Source organism: Ips typographus, linkage group LG2, assembly GCF_016097725.1.
Source record: "Ips typographus isolate SLU linkage group LG2, UJ_Ityp_2.0, whole genome shotgun sequence".
Lineage (NCBI taxonomy): Eukaryota > Metazoa > Arthropoda > Insecta > Coleoptera > Curculionidae > Ips > Ips typographus.
In genome coordinates this window covers 23,034,002-23,047,791 of record NC_138423.1, presented here as the reverse complement: position 1 = coordinate 23,047,791, position 13,790 = coordinate 23,034,002, and the positions used below count along the sequence as shown (strand labels likewise).

The 13,790-nt window shown below is 35.5% G+C and overlaps 3 protein-coding genes across 7 annotated transcripts; 2 read left to right on the top strand and 1 right to left on the bottom strand.

The window, feature by feature from the left end:
* Positions 1-23: 23 nt before the first annotated feature.
* Positions 24-4,423, top strand: LOC145724370 (uncharacterized). 2 transcript variants are annotated; one of them, XM_081972615.1, is made up of 13 exons: positions 26-241; positions 361-501; positions 653-849; positions 1,574-1,815; positions 1,882-2,058; positions 2,111-2,278; positions 2,356-2,618; positions 2,682-2,947; positions 3,005-3,200; positions 3,255-3,425; positions 3,483-3,631; positions 3,722-3,867; positions 3,923-4,423. In XM_081972615.1, exons 2-13 carry the CDS (start codon positions 371-373, stop codon positions 4,262-4,264), a joined length of 2,448 nt encoding a protein of 815 aa, XP_081828741.1. In that variant the 5' UTR covers positions 26-241; positions 361-370; the 3' UTR covers positions 4,265-4,423. The 2 variants fall into 2 exon arrangements, with proteins under 2 accessions (XP_081828742.1, XP_081828741.1); XM_081972616.1 differs by lacking the exon at positions 3,923-4,423 and having other exon boundaries at positions 24-241; positions 3,483-3,647; positions 3,722-3,862.
* A 139-nt stretch (positions 4,424-4,562) lies between these two features.
* Positions 4,563-5,221, top strand: RpL29 (ribosomal protein L29). The gene is made up of 4 exons (XM_081972710.1): positions 4,563-4,639; positions 4,814-4,888; positions 4,944-5,008; positions 5,073-5,221. Exons 2-4 carry the CDS (start codon positions 4,852-4,854, stop codon positions 5,190-5,192), a joined length of 222 nt encoding a protein of 73 aa, XP_081828836.1. The 5' UTR covers positions 4,563-4,639; positions 4,814-4,851; the 3' UTR covers positions 5,193-5,221.
* Positions 5,222-5,857: 636 nt separating this feature from the next.
* Positions 5,858-13,676, bottom strand: LOC145724362 (uncharacterized). Of its 4 annotated transcripts, none has more exons than XM_081972597.1 (14): positions 13,431-13,676; positions 12,784-13,029; positions 12,126-12,338; positions 11,825-12,074; positions 11,298-11,429; positions 10,757-11,243; positions 10,642-10,702; positions 10,132-10,590; positions 8,923-9,190; positions 8,397-8,782; positions 6,814-7,030; positions 6,566-6,752; positions 6,222-6,517; positions 5,858-6,171 (listed from the first exon to the last, which is right to left on the bottom strand). In XM_081972597.1, exons 1-14 carry the CDS (start codon positions 13,608-13,610, stop codon positions 6,023-6,025), a joined length of 3,531 nt encoding a protein of 1,176 aa, XP_081828723.1. In that variant the 5' UTR covers positions 13,611-13,676; the 3' UTR covers positions 5,858-6,022. The 4 variants fall into 4 exon arrangements, with proteins under 4 accessions (XP_081828723.1, XP_081828724.1, XP_081828725.1 ...); XM_081972598.1 differs by having other exon boundaries at positions 10,757-11,237; XM_081972599.1 differs by lacking the exon at positions 11,298-11,429.
* Between the last annotated feature and the right edge of the window lie 114 nt (positions 13,677-13,790).

The following is a 13,790-nucleotide window of genomic DNA, read 5'->3' as shown; positions in this document are numbered from 1 at the left end:
CAAGCAAAATGGTATTTTTAGCCTGTTGATTTAAAATATTCGGGCGCATCATGATATTCTGCTAGTTTTCTTACGGTTTTCGCTATTTTTATCCTGTTAGGTTAATGAAAAAATGCCTTAAACTACCAGATTTATCCACTCTTTTTTCTCTATATTTTGTAGAAATATGTCCGACCCAATTACCGGACTGTTGAATCAACAAACCAACCTTCCATACATGTACTAGTTGTACAAGATTGTGGTAAGTGTGTTTTTTGCATGACCTACATTTTTGCTATCATTAAAGTGCCCTGATGATGTCATAGTTTCAAAACGTACCGGTAGTACTCATATCTACACTTTTCTTTTCAAAACTTGTAGAAGTAACAAAATGGCTTTAGTAATGCTTCCCTGCGACCTACCATGGTGGGACTCGGTAAAAGAAGAACTGAAAAAAATTAGTCTGGCCAAAAGTACGGTGGAAGTAGTACGAGGAATGCAGGAAATCTACGAACTCTGCAAGTAAGTTCGTAATAGTTATTTATATAACAAGTGCGGAAAAGTTTATGTTTTTTCTTATACACTCTAACTTTACACTTATTTTTTCTTCACCAGTTGGTCAACGTCTTTACCGCACTAGAACGGAAAAAATAAACTTTTCGTGTTGTTGCAGTGTCAGTTTAGATCCCGAAGAAGATACGGTTGACCCGGAACAATACATGGGTTTCCTACGTTTCGTGGAGGAGGAAATGACCTGCGAGGAAAAGTGTAACCTTCTGGAACAAACCTTGCCCAACATTGTCACGTGGGCTTTGAGAATTAAAGAACTACGTCCTCCTGATGGAGTTTACTTCAGTTTACAACAACAAGGTTTGTAGTTGGCAAAGTTGCTTTGAATTTTAACCACCAAATCGAATATGACAGATAACAAACTGTCACTCAACTGATACAAATGTGATCTCATTTGACAGTGCGGTTGTCGAACTTACTATTGGCGTTTCAAGATAAGAGATACTCCCTCTGGTGATCAGTTTTGAAAACAGTTTCGGGCATTCCAGCTGTCATTTCTCTGTTTGTTTACATTTGATTTTGGTTAGGAATTTAGCAAATATGAAGTGACAGTGTCATATTATTTATAATGTTAGGTTAGAAACGGGCTGTCCGATTTTAGTTCAACTTGAAACGCTAATAAACCAAATTGCAATTAGATACAACTTATTAATTAGAATGGTTGGAAAATACTTATTGCGAGCAACGTGACGCAAATTGACAATGTGTCACGTGAACAGTTTAGTTACCAAATATACCGGTGTCACGTGACAAAATGTCAAACAAACGATGCGTGCCCTGACGGCATTTTTCCAAGTATTATCCGACATGAGAACTTATTCGTCTAAAACACTCGAATACCCGAGACCCAGAAAAACTGTTGTGGCCTTTGCCATCTTTATATTTCATAGTTCAATGAAAAATAAAAGTTTTCTGGTAAAAAGATCATATAAACTGTCAAATTACGTCACATGAACTACGTCAGACATTTATGATATTTCTCTCCTAATTCACTAATAATATCCCAATAACTATTTTCATTCAGGTGACATAAAAGAAGTGGAATACTCTCTAGCGGCTTCCATATTGGCCAACGCGTTCTTCTCCACGTTTCCTAAAAGAACAGACAAAAGCCATCCGACTCTACAAAACATCAATTTTGCGTCATTTTTCAAAACTCTCCAAACCAGTCCTGCGCAAAAAGCCAAACTGCGCAGCGTCCTACACTATTTCGATTGGATGGAAAATTTGGACAACCGTAAGGGCAGTTTCAAAATTTATAGACAAGTCCGTAATTCAACAATTTTACTGTGACAGTTTGTTTTTAATGGTTTGTGTGGTATTCAAATGTAGGTGATGCACAGTAAGGAATGGTTAACGATAGACGATTGGTTGGAATGCGGTCTGAGGCTTTGTCCCTTGCAAATTAAACACGAAAGTAGACTGGAAAATTCCGATCCAGGCAATTTAATGGTTTGTTTTGCTAGTACTAAAATTGGTGGACAGGTTTTAGGTGCTGGATGCAGTCAGGTGCGTTATACCAGTTACTGTTTTGTCAGAATGGCTAAGGTTATTCTTGCAGGAATCTATTAATATGTTTACAATGCCAGAATTGTTGACTTTAATGTTGAGCGTGGAAGCCCTGGAAGATAACGAGGTTGTTACGGTACATGGGGCAAGACAAATTGGACGAATTAATAGTCCAAAGCGTCCGGTGGCTTTATTTGAAAAATTCGACAATCCTAAAACGGTAAGTTAAGACTTTTACGTTTGTGTGATTGTGATTAGTCAAGAAATGCAACTTAAAATTAATAATTAATTTATCAGGTCAACGTATGCTTTATTGATGCAGACGATTTTGCCAAACTGCCAATCTGTCAACATACGGAAGACAATATTTTAAGAGAACTGAATAAATGTTTCTTGGCCTTCCAACAAAAAACAAAACTGGTGACTGAGGTACCCTATACAGTGCCCTATCAATACAGTCAAAGACATCGCCGATTGTCTCCTATTGGAGAGTCGATCGGCTCGAATAAATCGGATGGAAATTCTTCCAGCGTGCCACTAATAGTGCAACAATCATGTAGGTCGGTGCAGTGTTTCAATGGAAAGTAAATTTAAGTTTCTAAAGCGTGTGTGTTTTCTTCCAGTACGACCAGAACAGATTCCTTAATTTCCGAAGACAAAAGCAAACTTCAATCCAGTAACAAAGTTAGTAACTATCAACGAGGTCCGATTGGGGAAAACTTGGTTGGTAACCGACGAGGTCGTTTTATAGTGCTCGGATCATCGGGAGAGCACCTGCCGATCAGTAGAATAGTGGCCCATAAAGAAACATCAAAAAAGGTTATTCCTATCACAAGTTGCAGTTCGAGTGACGATGATTTCCATAGTGCCAAAAGTAGTTTTGATGAAGGTTTTTTTTTTATCGTAAAACTGATGGATTGTTTTTAAATTAAAAAGACATTTTTAGGGAGCGAAGACGAACATTTTAATAAACGGTACAGTATAGACCTCGAAACAGCCGAACAACGGTATTTGTTTGCGCAAAAGCTGAGAGAAGCGCTGGAAAATGAAAACGTAGAATTGCCGGTTAGTTCGAGCGAAGAATCCAATTATGCTGTTGACATCTCCCTTACCGGGTCTGCAGTAGCCGATAAAGACATCAAGTGAGCTTTTTTTAGTCTCCGAGACAGTTGTCACACACACTACTACATTTTTAGAGTAAAACGAGGTGGTTCCATAGGATTTGCTTTGAAAGAAGATTCCCAAGAAGACTATTACGACAACTCTGTAGCCAGAGAGAAAGAGTGGATCGACAAGTTCAAATCGAACCAAAGTAAGATTAGAAACAAGAAAGGATCCTCGGATTACAGTTTTAGTACCGAATACAGGTGCGGTGTGTTTTAGATGGCAAACTATTAAACTAAACGTAATTTTGTTTTAACTAGTTCAGAATTGGAGGATATTTACGAACAATTTTCGCACTGGGTGGATAATCCCATCTCAGAAACCGGAAATAAGTTAGACTCGCGCGATATGGCCGTGGTGCGTTTCGCCAGTTCCTTATTGAAACGAACTTTGAGCGAATCCTATGCCGGTTAGAATATTTAACGGTTTGAACATCAACTTTTAATTATATTTTTTCTTCGACTTATGCTTAAAATATTTGTAAAAAACACATTTTTAGGTGTTCCAGTGCCTTTAACCGAGGGAGGCGACCGAATCCCAGATAATACAGAATCAACTAATTTAAAAAAAGACAAGATTGCTTTAATTGCTAAATCTTTAAGTTTAGAGCTGGCTAGGCAAAAACATCGACTTGCAGCCCAGCTAGTACGTTATTATCTTAAATTCACAAAAATAGATTTAAGCACATTTTTTTCTTTAGGTATCGAATATAGAACGGAAAACAACCGACGGTCTTCAGCCAGTCTCGACTGGAAATTGGGGCTGTGGTTCCTCTCGTAGAGGAGACGTCCAACTCAAAATGGTGATCCAATGGATGGCTGCCAGTGTTGCCGGCATTCCCTTTTTGTGCTACTACACGCACAAACACGAACACTTGACGAAACTGGACACGTTGTGTCGCATACTGATCGATCGAAAATGGACAGTCAAAGATCTTACCGAAGCGACTTTGCGCTATTCGAATCGAGTACTTTTGGGCAAAGAATTAAGTGGTGCTTTATTTGAGGAATTGATTGGCATCGATAAAAATTGCGAATCGTAGTCGCAAAAAACACAATAAATTTAAGCGTCAAATTTCTCTGGGATTGTCATATATTTTGTAAATAATAGGTATAACATTATATTTTATCTACAAGAGTTTACAATATTTGTATTTAAATAATAATTATACAATGTATGTACATAAAAATTAAAAAGCAAATCTTTATTATTTAAAAAAGAAGATTGGTTTTACGTTTACGTTTCACTTCCTACTTCGTACATTTTGTTTGACATAACGTGTACTTTGTTTGTCCTCCATCTAGCTTGAACAAATGTTACTCACTTTCTCTGTCAGAACCATAGTGTCGGATGTCATTGTCCTGTCATTAGTGTCGTTACAAGTTTCTTTTCAAACGATTTTTGACAAGGTGCGATTGTGAGTAAAATTTTTAATTCCATTTTTTTAATAACCATCCGAATTTTCTGTAACACTTTAGTAAACAATTTAAACCGATTAACTTCCTTTAATTATTAATATTAATATAGTTTTTATCTTGAATCGCAAAAACTGAAAACCAACCTAACCTAACTTTTTCTGTTTACGTTTCAGGGCTTTTCTCTAACGGGTACCAAGTGAAATAAACCGCAATGGCCAAGTCCAAGAATCACACGAATCACAATCAAAGTAAGTTCAAAACGATGCACGCAAAAGGGCTGTTTAAAAATTAATTCATTTACAGATCGTAAAGCTCACAGAAATGGCATCAAGAAACCAAAGAAGTTCTTGCACGAGTCCACTTTGGGGGTAAGTGAAACTTGTCGTAATGACCAGTTAGTAGAGTAATAATACGCGTATTATAAAATTTCAGATGGATGCCAAGTTTCTGAAAAACCAAAGGTTCTCTAAAAGGCACAACTTGAGCACGAAGAAACAGTTGGCGGTTGCTGCACAAAGAAAAGCCGACCGGGAAGCTAAATCTAAGAAATAGGACCTTAAAATAAAATCTTATAAAATTTATATTATTGTATTGTTTGATATACCCAAACAATTTCCTGTGAAGTGTGCAGAGAGGGTAAGTGAAAGTCACATTGAAGTAAAGCCTAGTTTATAAAAGAAATTTTAACTTTAGCTGTAACTTTAGCATTAGTAATAAATTTAGTATTAACCCTAAAAAAAAGGGTGTTTATAAAACCCTTAATTTAACCATACAGTTTTCTGAAAGGTAACCTAACTTTAATGTTATTTTTTTCAAGTTTTGCTGCCTAACGCCACATTACTGCACTAAATCAATAGCAAAAGGATATTCTTTAAATTTCTGTTTAGAAATTTTATAAATAAAGCAAAAATTCAATCTTAAAAAGAAGTTTAAACATTGGAGATTTAACTTTAGTATTAGCTGTAAGAAAATTTAGAATTTTATGTAAAACCAAGGTCAGAAGTTACAGCTAAATTTACAGTTAAAGTTAAATTTTGTTTATAAACATCACAATTTAAAACCACTACTTCTATTCTTAATGCTAATACTAAAGTTAACACTAAAGTTAAATTTTGTTTTATACACCAGGCTTAATATTAAAAATTGTTCTTAATCACATCAATTGAAACAATTATTAGGTAATTTTTGTTTCTTTAAAAATAATGAAAATGTCAAACTGAGATACACATGTCATTTATTTTGAAGCTTCAACAAGAACAAACTACAGCTAATTTAAAACTTTTATAGAGATTCATTATTTGATCCTATTCTTTTAATGAGTATTTTAAAAATATTCAAACTATAGACAGCCTTCTGTATCACCCATGAAATGTGTTGTAGTTTCAAGCAATCAGGGCACTAGATGGAGTCTGATTTACACCGCAAGTACCATCCCCACGATACACTCTATAGTATCCTTGTTCTCCCCATGATTGGCCCCATGAGTTCTTAACAATCCAGTACGGCATTGTTTTGTTAAACAACTTGTAGGCTGTAAGGAAATTAATAATAAGGCGTTTAATTTTTTTACTGCTTTCTTACTGTGCACTCCATAACCAACAATTACAACTCCATGATCCAAATTGTTAGGGTTGCAGAGAACTTTAAAAGGATGAGACACCCCTCCCATATAAAATTGCATGGCGTTAGCGTTGATCGCGATTGATATGGGACCGTTAGCCATCAGCCACTTGGCCATATCAGTCTCGTTATGGCTAATGTTCACAGCGCCAGTCAATTGAACTTCCACTCTGTTTACGTCAAAATGACAGGTATCGTCCGAGCCCTCGTACGGATAGTCTGATTCTGATTCCAATCCGCCCAGTTTTTCAATCACCCTATTTTTAGGTTGAATACTTTTTTTGGAAAATTATGCCGCTACTCACCTATAGGCATTGTCCATTAATCCACCATTACAACCTTCATCAACTTTATCGCAATCAACCAATTCCTGTTCAGAAAATTCTAGTAATTTTCCGTGTTTAATTGCGTACTGTCCTTCGACGTTGCCTGTAACGCTAAAAGCCCAACAGCTACCGCACAGTCCTTGATTTTTTACTGGAGTAACCGCTCCTATAATTTAAAACCCTACAATTGAAACAACCAATTGGAAAGCGCGTATCGAATTAACAACCTTTATTGCGCCAATCAAATTCAATTGGTAAGTCAACGTCTGGAATGACGGCTTTAACGAACGGCAGTTCGTTTTCGTTCTTCAGATCCGGTCGGTACCCATGACGACTGGAGAATTCTTCTTTGGTCCAGTCAGTATATTTCGTAATGCCGTAAGTAGCGGTGCCTTGCTCATATCGATTCAACAACTCAATTGTTTGTATGTTATCTCTAAATACCTGAAAATTATACTACCTTTTTGAAAACTGTTGAATTAACACAAAATCCACAAAAATCTTCAACATTGGATTGTTTCTAATTTAAATTTAGTTACAGGGACAGTTTTTAAGTGTCAGAAGATGTTTTATAGTTATTTAACCAACGAGTGTATTAATTGAGATTATTAATCGCTCATTAATATAAGAGTTGGTTACAACATTTTTCCGTCGACTGTAGTTAATAATAAATGTTTATTATTCTAGAAAGTTTGAAACAAACTAATTGTCAGTTGTATAGGCAATACGGCAAACCGAAATCATAGGCACCCTTGACATTGACAGTGGGTTCTGTCGTTAATGGTGGATGTCAACTGAATAATATGAGTCTATTTCTCTCTGTTTAATACAAATAAAGTAGAATGGAACTATAACACGAGACCTATTTGGTTGCCTTTGATAAAATCGTGCATTAAAGTAAAACAATTGAAAAATCACGCATTAATGAGATCACCGCCTACTATACTAGAAAGCCTAGAAGGTGCTTGTCAAAAATTCCAATATGGCGGGAATAGGTGACAGTTTGTATTGTGGAAATTGAGTTTTTTGAGGTTTAGATGAATTTTTACGGTTTAAAATCAAAACTTGAGGTTATTTGCTTAAGTTCAAGTTATAAGGAGAAAAGCTGAGTTCTCATAACCGCGTCTTGCGTCTGACGTCACTTATTTCTTATTAGTAGAAGCAAATTTTGAAAATGACAGCCCTTGAGAAGCTGAAAATTTTCAATTTCTTGCGTCTGTTTCTAGTGTTTTTACGTTTTGGACGACGCATAGGGCAAAAGTTATATCTGAATGGCAAAACTGAAAAAAAAATGAATAAACACACTGAATACGGCAGTCACAGCATAGATGAGGTAGGTTGCCTATGATTATATTCATATAAAATATAGGTTAATATCTCCAATTCATATTTAGTTTTTATGTGACAGACAACTACTGTGAAAAAAGTTTTGTCCAGATCTGTGAGCAGAAAATTTACTGTTGACCAATTGGAAATAAGTGACGTCAGACGCAAAACGCGGTTATGGGAACATTGAGAACTACGCTAAAGAACCTATAAGCTCTAGACAACAATGAATATAAACTTCACGGTACATTGACACATGTCACACTTAAAAAGTTATGCTCCACCTTTGTCTAAAGCATTGATTTGCAATGTCAACTCTTATTTATGACGTCATCTCAGTTTGCTTTAGACGGATTTTGTGTTCGTTAATGTTTATTACTGTCTATCTCATTTTAACTTATTTTGACAAAATTGGGTGAATCACAAAACTTAACACTTTGGTAACACAATTTTTACAAAAAAAATCCCTCTCTAATTAACTCACCTTGAATCGAAAGTTGTAGTCGTCTTGGTTCTTATATTTTTTACCAAAATGGTCCACAAAATTCCCAAATGCTTCTCTCATCATTGGTTCGGAGTTTAACGTTTTGCAAGTTTTATACGTGAAATAACTGAAGTCTCCGAAAATGGGCTCCACAAATTTTATGGTTAAATTTAAGCAATGAAACTTGTCTTTCTCAAAGTTCAATAAGGAACCCAGCATTAATTGGTTATGCCCTTGTTTACTTCTAGTGAAATGTATAATTGCAGAATCATAATCGTGGTTCTTGATATTCCAGGCCAATGCGTAAGTGTAAATGCGTGACTTGGACGATAAATCCATTAGAGCGTCCCTTAAAACCTCACTTAAATTAACATTGTGAGCGTCACCTGAAATAGAGTTCAGATTTTTACTACTCCGTTAATATTTGGATAAATATACAGGATGTTCTTTTAAATTAATCTGGCTGTTTTGTTAATGGGAGCCCCGGACATTTGCAGCTACTGAACGTTGCATAAGAGTAGCGTACCTGTTTCCACGACGAACCTTTCAGGCCTTAACTTATTGTCGGTTCCATCAAATTTGTAGACTTTATCGCTACACTGCAGTGTGTAGGAGGTGTCTGTCAACCAGGGCCTGTCCCAGACGCTCACCTCGCATTCTTCCGGTTCGGAATTGTCCAGCAAATCGCAACCTTGTGGCTCATCGTTTGTCATTTTTAGACATTTGGTCACGCCTAATTTGAACTTGATTACGTATTGGGCTCCCGCCACTACCTGAGATGTGGCTGAATGTATCTAAATAAAAACAATGATACAAATAAAACATCTGAAATTAAAAAAAATCAGTTTCTCATGAGACTCGGTATATGGGGTAAAAAACATATTCTGAGTAACTTTTTCAAATAACTTGTTTTCGATATCTCTCAAACAAAGCAAAATATCGCAGTTTTGTGTCTGGTTCAAAAGTCGTGAATTTACCTAAAAATAAAACGATAAAAGGTATACAGGTGTGGTAAATCCAAAACCGACCATAGGAAAACCGCGTAACGGACAGAGAAACGTACATTATTGCATGCGCGGGACTAAGATAGGAAACGAAAAAAATATCAAGTAGGCCATATTTTCAGCGCGCTGTTGCCAAACGCCAAGTATCACTCAAATACCGTCGACAAAATAACTTGGCGTTTGGCAACAGCGCGCTGAGAAAATGGCCTACTTGATATTTTTTTCGTTTTCTGTCTTAGCCCCGCGCATGCAAGAATGTACGTTTCTCTCTCCGTTACGCGGTTTTCCTATGGTCCGTTTTGGATTTACCACACCTGTATAATAGTTATTTCTTGACCAATCACAAACTACAAATCTTATTATGTTAGTTATTAGTTAGTTATTTACATTGAATCATTGAAAATTATAATATTGATTTTTTTTTATATTTATTCATGACAGTTTCCTTGAATTTTTTCTAGCTGTAGTTTGAATGTATTGGCTTAGTTATATTTGTAATTTTGATATTTTAATAAGTAAGTACGAACAGCAGCTTATTTTTGGGTTGATGGAATATTTTCAGGCGATTAACTTACTTATAGTTTTATCCTTCAGATCCGTTTTCGAAATAAGTAATTAGAACTTAATTTACTGGTATTTCAGAATCCAAAAAAACCTCAGAATCACTTTACTTAAGATTCTTATAGTGACATTTAAGTTTATAATAACTTAATTTAAAAAAAATCACTTACTTGAACTACTTTATGTTTATTGGGTCCCTGGGACACTGAATCCACATAACCCAAAGTTTTACGCAGAAACTTTTCGATAGTTGGGTGTTCTATTGGAGTGCGACCGCCAACCAATTGCCGTTTGTATCGGCTGTAGTTCGTACGATTCCTATCGTTCTCGTCCTTTTTTATGTTCTGACATTGCGATTTAACGACTTTCGGATTGGAATAGTCGTCGTCGACGTGCACTTGCACCTTGCAAATTTTCGTTAAATTGGTAAATAGTTTTTCTCTGCAGCTTTCGTGGTGTTCATGCTCCTGACACTGGGATATGCCCAAACGCAAAATTATTTGATAGTAGATGCCGTCCAGCTTCAGTTTTTTTGCCCCCAGTATTTGTAGGATGACTCTTTTGTGATTATCGTCGTCTATGTTGTCTAAGGTGTTAGCGGCGAAATCTGCCAGATCTCTTACAATCACCTTGTAGAAGATTTAATAAGGAGTTTAATAAAAACAAATTATTACGAGTACCTTTTCTTCTGATGGCACTTTTTCTAGTTGACCAACAGACCTCTTGGACCTACCGCTAGCCCTAAATAAAAATATTCATTTTCAAGATTTTCATAAAATTGTCTAATAGACTTACATTAGATACGCTGCACGTTTGTGGCGTTTCTTCTCGTCTTCTTCTGAACTATCTTCAGACTTAGTTTTGCTGTCTTCCCCACTCGAATCGGGTTTATTATTCACCTGACGTTTAACCACAACAGCATCGTTAGTTACGGTGGTAGTGGCCAATTTTTTACTTTGTTCTTCTGAAGAACTGCTTGAGTTACTTTTTGATTCGTTTGAAGAAGATTTTTGCTTGGAATCTTCCTCTGAACTGTCTTTTTTAGGAACAGCTTGTCTTTTAAACACTTCTTCTTTAGGTATAATGTCTCTAAACAAATAGTCGTGCATCTGATTCTGTTCTGGGAGGAACTGAATGTTTGGAGGCTGGTAGTTTACTACCTTCGGCTCTGCCTCGTCTACTACCGGCATTGAAACGTACAAAGTGCGTAACGCGGGACTATTATTTTGCATCAGCAGCGGTTCAACTTGTAATTCTTCTATTTTAGATTTTTGTTCTGGAACTGAAAAAAAAATTGCTAATATATGTTTGATTAAAATGAAAGCCTTAAATTTACCCGACTCTGCAGGTGTTTTGAAAGTTTTAGAAGCTTCAAATAAGTCAGCGCCAATTATTTGAGACTCAATGTCAGTTAAACGTTGATCATAATCGGAAATGTCCGCTTTTTGATCATTGCTAGGTCCTGAACCTGTTTAAAAACTTTTAAGTTATGACACGGCAATTGTAAAGCAGTTTTCTAGTTGAAAATTTTGCAACATATCAAAGTCGACATGCCCCACCCAAATGACCAGTTTAAAGATACATTTTCTATGCTTTTCTGTTTAATTACAAGGTGTCAAAGTTGTCAAACTTACCGAAACTGCGCTCCATTGGTAAACAGAGAATTTTTTCCCATGCAACTTATGACATTTACAAAAAAAAACTTTTTGGTAGGTACAGTATATATATAATAAATAAAACTAAAGTAACAAAGTCAAACTGATGTAACAAAGCTTAATACAGAGCTTTAAGGTGATAAAGACTAAAAATCCTCTTGATATTGCTAAGTTGCATAAAAAAAATACTTAAAGTTAAAAAACTAACCTTTCTGGGGTAAAATTTCATTGCTGATGTCATTTTCGTTTGAAGGAAGTTGAAATTCCTGCGAAACAGTGCAGTTGTTCTTAATTATATGTTTTTCCTTGCTGACCCAGGGCTGTTCAAAGAAAGTCACTTGGCAAATAAATGGCTCAACTGACGCGTCCAAAGGACATTCAGCTGAAAAATTAGAATTTTTTTCACAACTGGTTTGAGCCACATCAGCTTCCAGAATATATTTAACACCAGCCACAACCTAAAGCAAAACAAAATACTATCTGGACTTGCAGTTTTTTTGAAACTGTACCTGTTCCTGTAATCGTCTGACGTTAGTGATCTTATGTCTTTGTGTTTTTTCACTTTCAATATGTTTCACAGCTAGGTTGATCAGTTCTGACACTCCGTCGACGTTTTTATCCAAATCGAAAGGACAACCAGCGCAGGGAAATGAGTCTTTACTTAGGGCTATAAAATCTGCATTTTCCTGTTCTGGAGGTAAAGCTTCATGACTTAAATCTAACTGAAAATCACATACAGCTCAGTAAATAAAAAGTCTATGTTCAATTGTTTTACAGGACATAATTCACTCTACATTAACAAGAAAAATTGACTTTATTAATTGATTAAATTATATACTTATTGTGTTTAAAATTCAGACAAAAATAACCTACTAGACGTTTCTAGATTTAGTTCTTGAAAAAGTGTTAAATTTGGCCTACTTCTCCTAATCTACTATCACCCACCCAATAGATTCTTCCACTAATAGTCAACCTTAAGACAAAGGTCAGACATAGAAACAAATCAATATAAATAAAAAGTGTGAATATAAACACAAGGTGAGGTGGTTCTCAAAACAATTATTAACACTGAATCATACATGCATTACCCTGTAATAATCAGCATGATGCATCAGTTTAAATAAAGAGAAACCAATGTTAACCGGAAACAGCAACTATTTAACTTACTTGGCCTGTTTGACTGTTTTGTCCAGCAAAGGACATAGGCACATTTCTGACATTGTCCACCTCTTCTACAGGTCTGTCAAACTTAGGGCTACATCTAACATCACTAAGGACTTTATACAGTTCTGGTTGCTCATTATTCTGACCCAAATAAGAGTGACATGTGAGTATTTGGTTGTTGCACGGTATTTCTGGGTACCATCCATTGCAATTAGCTTCAATGTCAATGGATGCTTCTAGTACTCCACCCTGAGGAAATAAATTATCAATTAACATTTTAAAAGATTAAGACATGTTTATAGTATCCTCAATTAGTAGATAGGTTGGCAGGATGTCTGAAACTTTATTTCCGCCTACTGTTGAAATACAGATTAAAGGAAGTAATTATTATGTTAAGGAGTAAAAATCATACAGCTTCTTTACAGTAATGTCCCACATTAATAATGCTTTTAAGATTAGAAAATGTTAGTTATAATAAAATTCAATATTTAATTAAAATAGTAACTGGATACTGGACAATAAGATTATCTACTGTATTCACTTTTGACTTAATGATAACAAAGGTCACACAATATATCAAAATAACACATGCATAGGATACTCTTTGTTAGTAGATCACAAAAATTTCTGTCTTCAAGATTTTTACATACCTTAAATTGAACATCCACCAATTGACCCCTTGTGTAGTCATACACTCTATTAGGATTGGAATTTAAATATTCCAAAACTGTTTGAATAATCAAAGAATCTTCACAGGTAACATTGTTACTAAACAATAACAAAAAAGCAAAATACAACACTAGCGTCCTGATTTCTTTAATTGCTGCCATAGTTTATATCATTATTAAATCACTCTTCACTAGTTCACTTCAACACAACTGAGGTCGTCTTTACTCGTATCTTAAACGATGACCCGTAATATTAATGCGCATTTAGTAGCAGGAAAGTTTATTTTTAACACTGTGACGATTGTCCCAACTTTGTATGGAATCTGCTAACAAAAACCAAAA

Bases quoted from the DNA above. Each gene is read 5' to 3' on its own strand.
- RpL29 (XM_081972710.1), top strand. From the start codon at position 4,852: ATGGCCAAGTCCAAGAATCACACGAATCACAATCAAA. The intron at 4,889-4,943 runs GTAAGTTCAAAA...ATTCATTTACAG, and splicing joins TCACACGAATCACAATCAAA to ATCGTAAAGCTCACAGAAAT. The intron at 5,009-5,072 runs GTAAGTGAAACT...ATAAAATTTCAG, and splicing joins TGCACGAGTCCACTTTGGGG to ATGGATGCCAAGTTTCTGAA.
- LOC145724370 (XM_081972615.1), top strand. From the start codon at position 371: ATGGCTTTAGTAATGCTTCCCTGCGACCTACCATGGTGGGACTCGGTA. The intron at 502-652 runs GTAAGTTCGTAA...GTGTTGTTGCAG, and splicing joins GAAATCTACGAACTCTGCAA to TGTCAGTTTAGATCCCGAAG. The intron at 2,948-3,004 runs GTTTTTTTTTTA...AGACATTTTTAG, and splicing joins CAAAAGTAGTTTTGATGAAG to GGAGCGAAGACGAACATTTT.
- LOC145724362 (XM_081972597.1), bottom strand. From the start codon at position 13,610: ATGGCAGCAATTAAAGAAATCAGGACGCTAGTGTTGTATTTTGCTTTT. The intron at 11,430-11,824 runs GTTAGTTTTTTA...GTTTTTAAACAG, and splicing joins TGAAATTTTACCCCAGAAAG to GTTCAGGACCTAGCAATGAT. The intron at 9,191-10,131 runs GTAAGTGATTTT...GTTTTTATTTAG, and splicing joins ATAAACATAAAGTAGTTCAA to ATACATTCAGCCACATCTCA.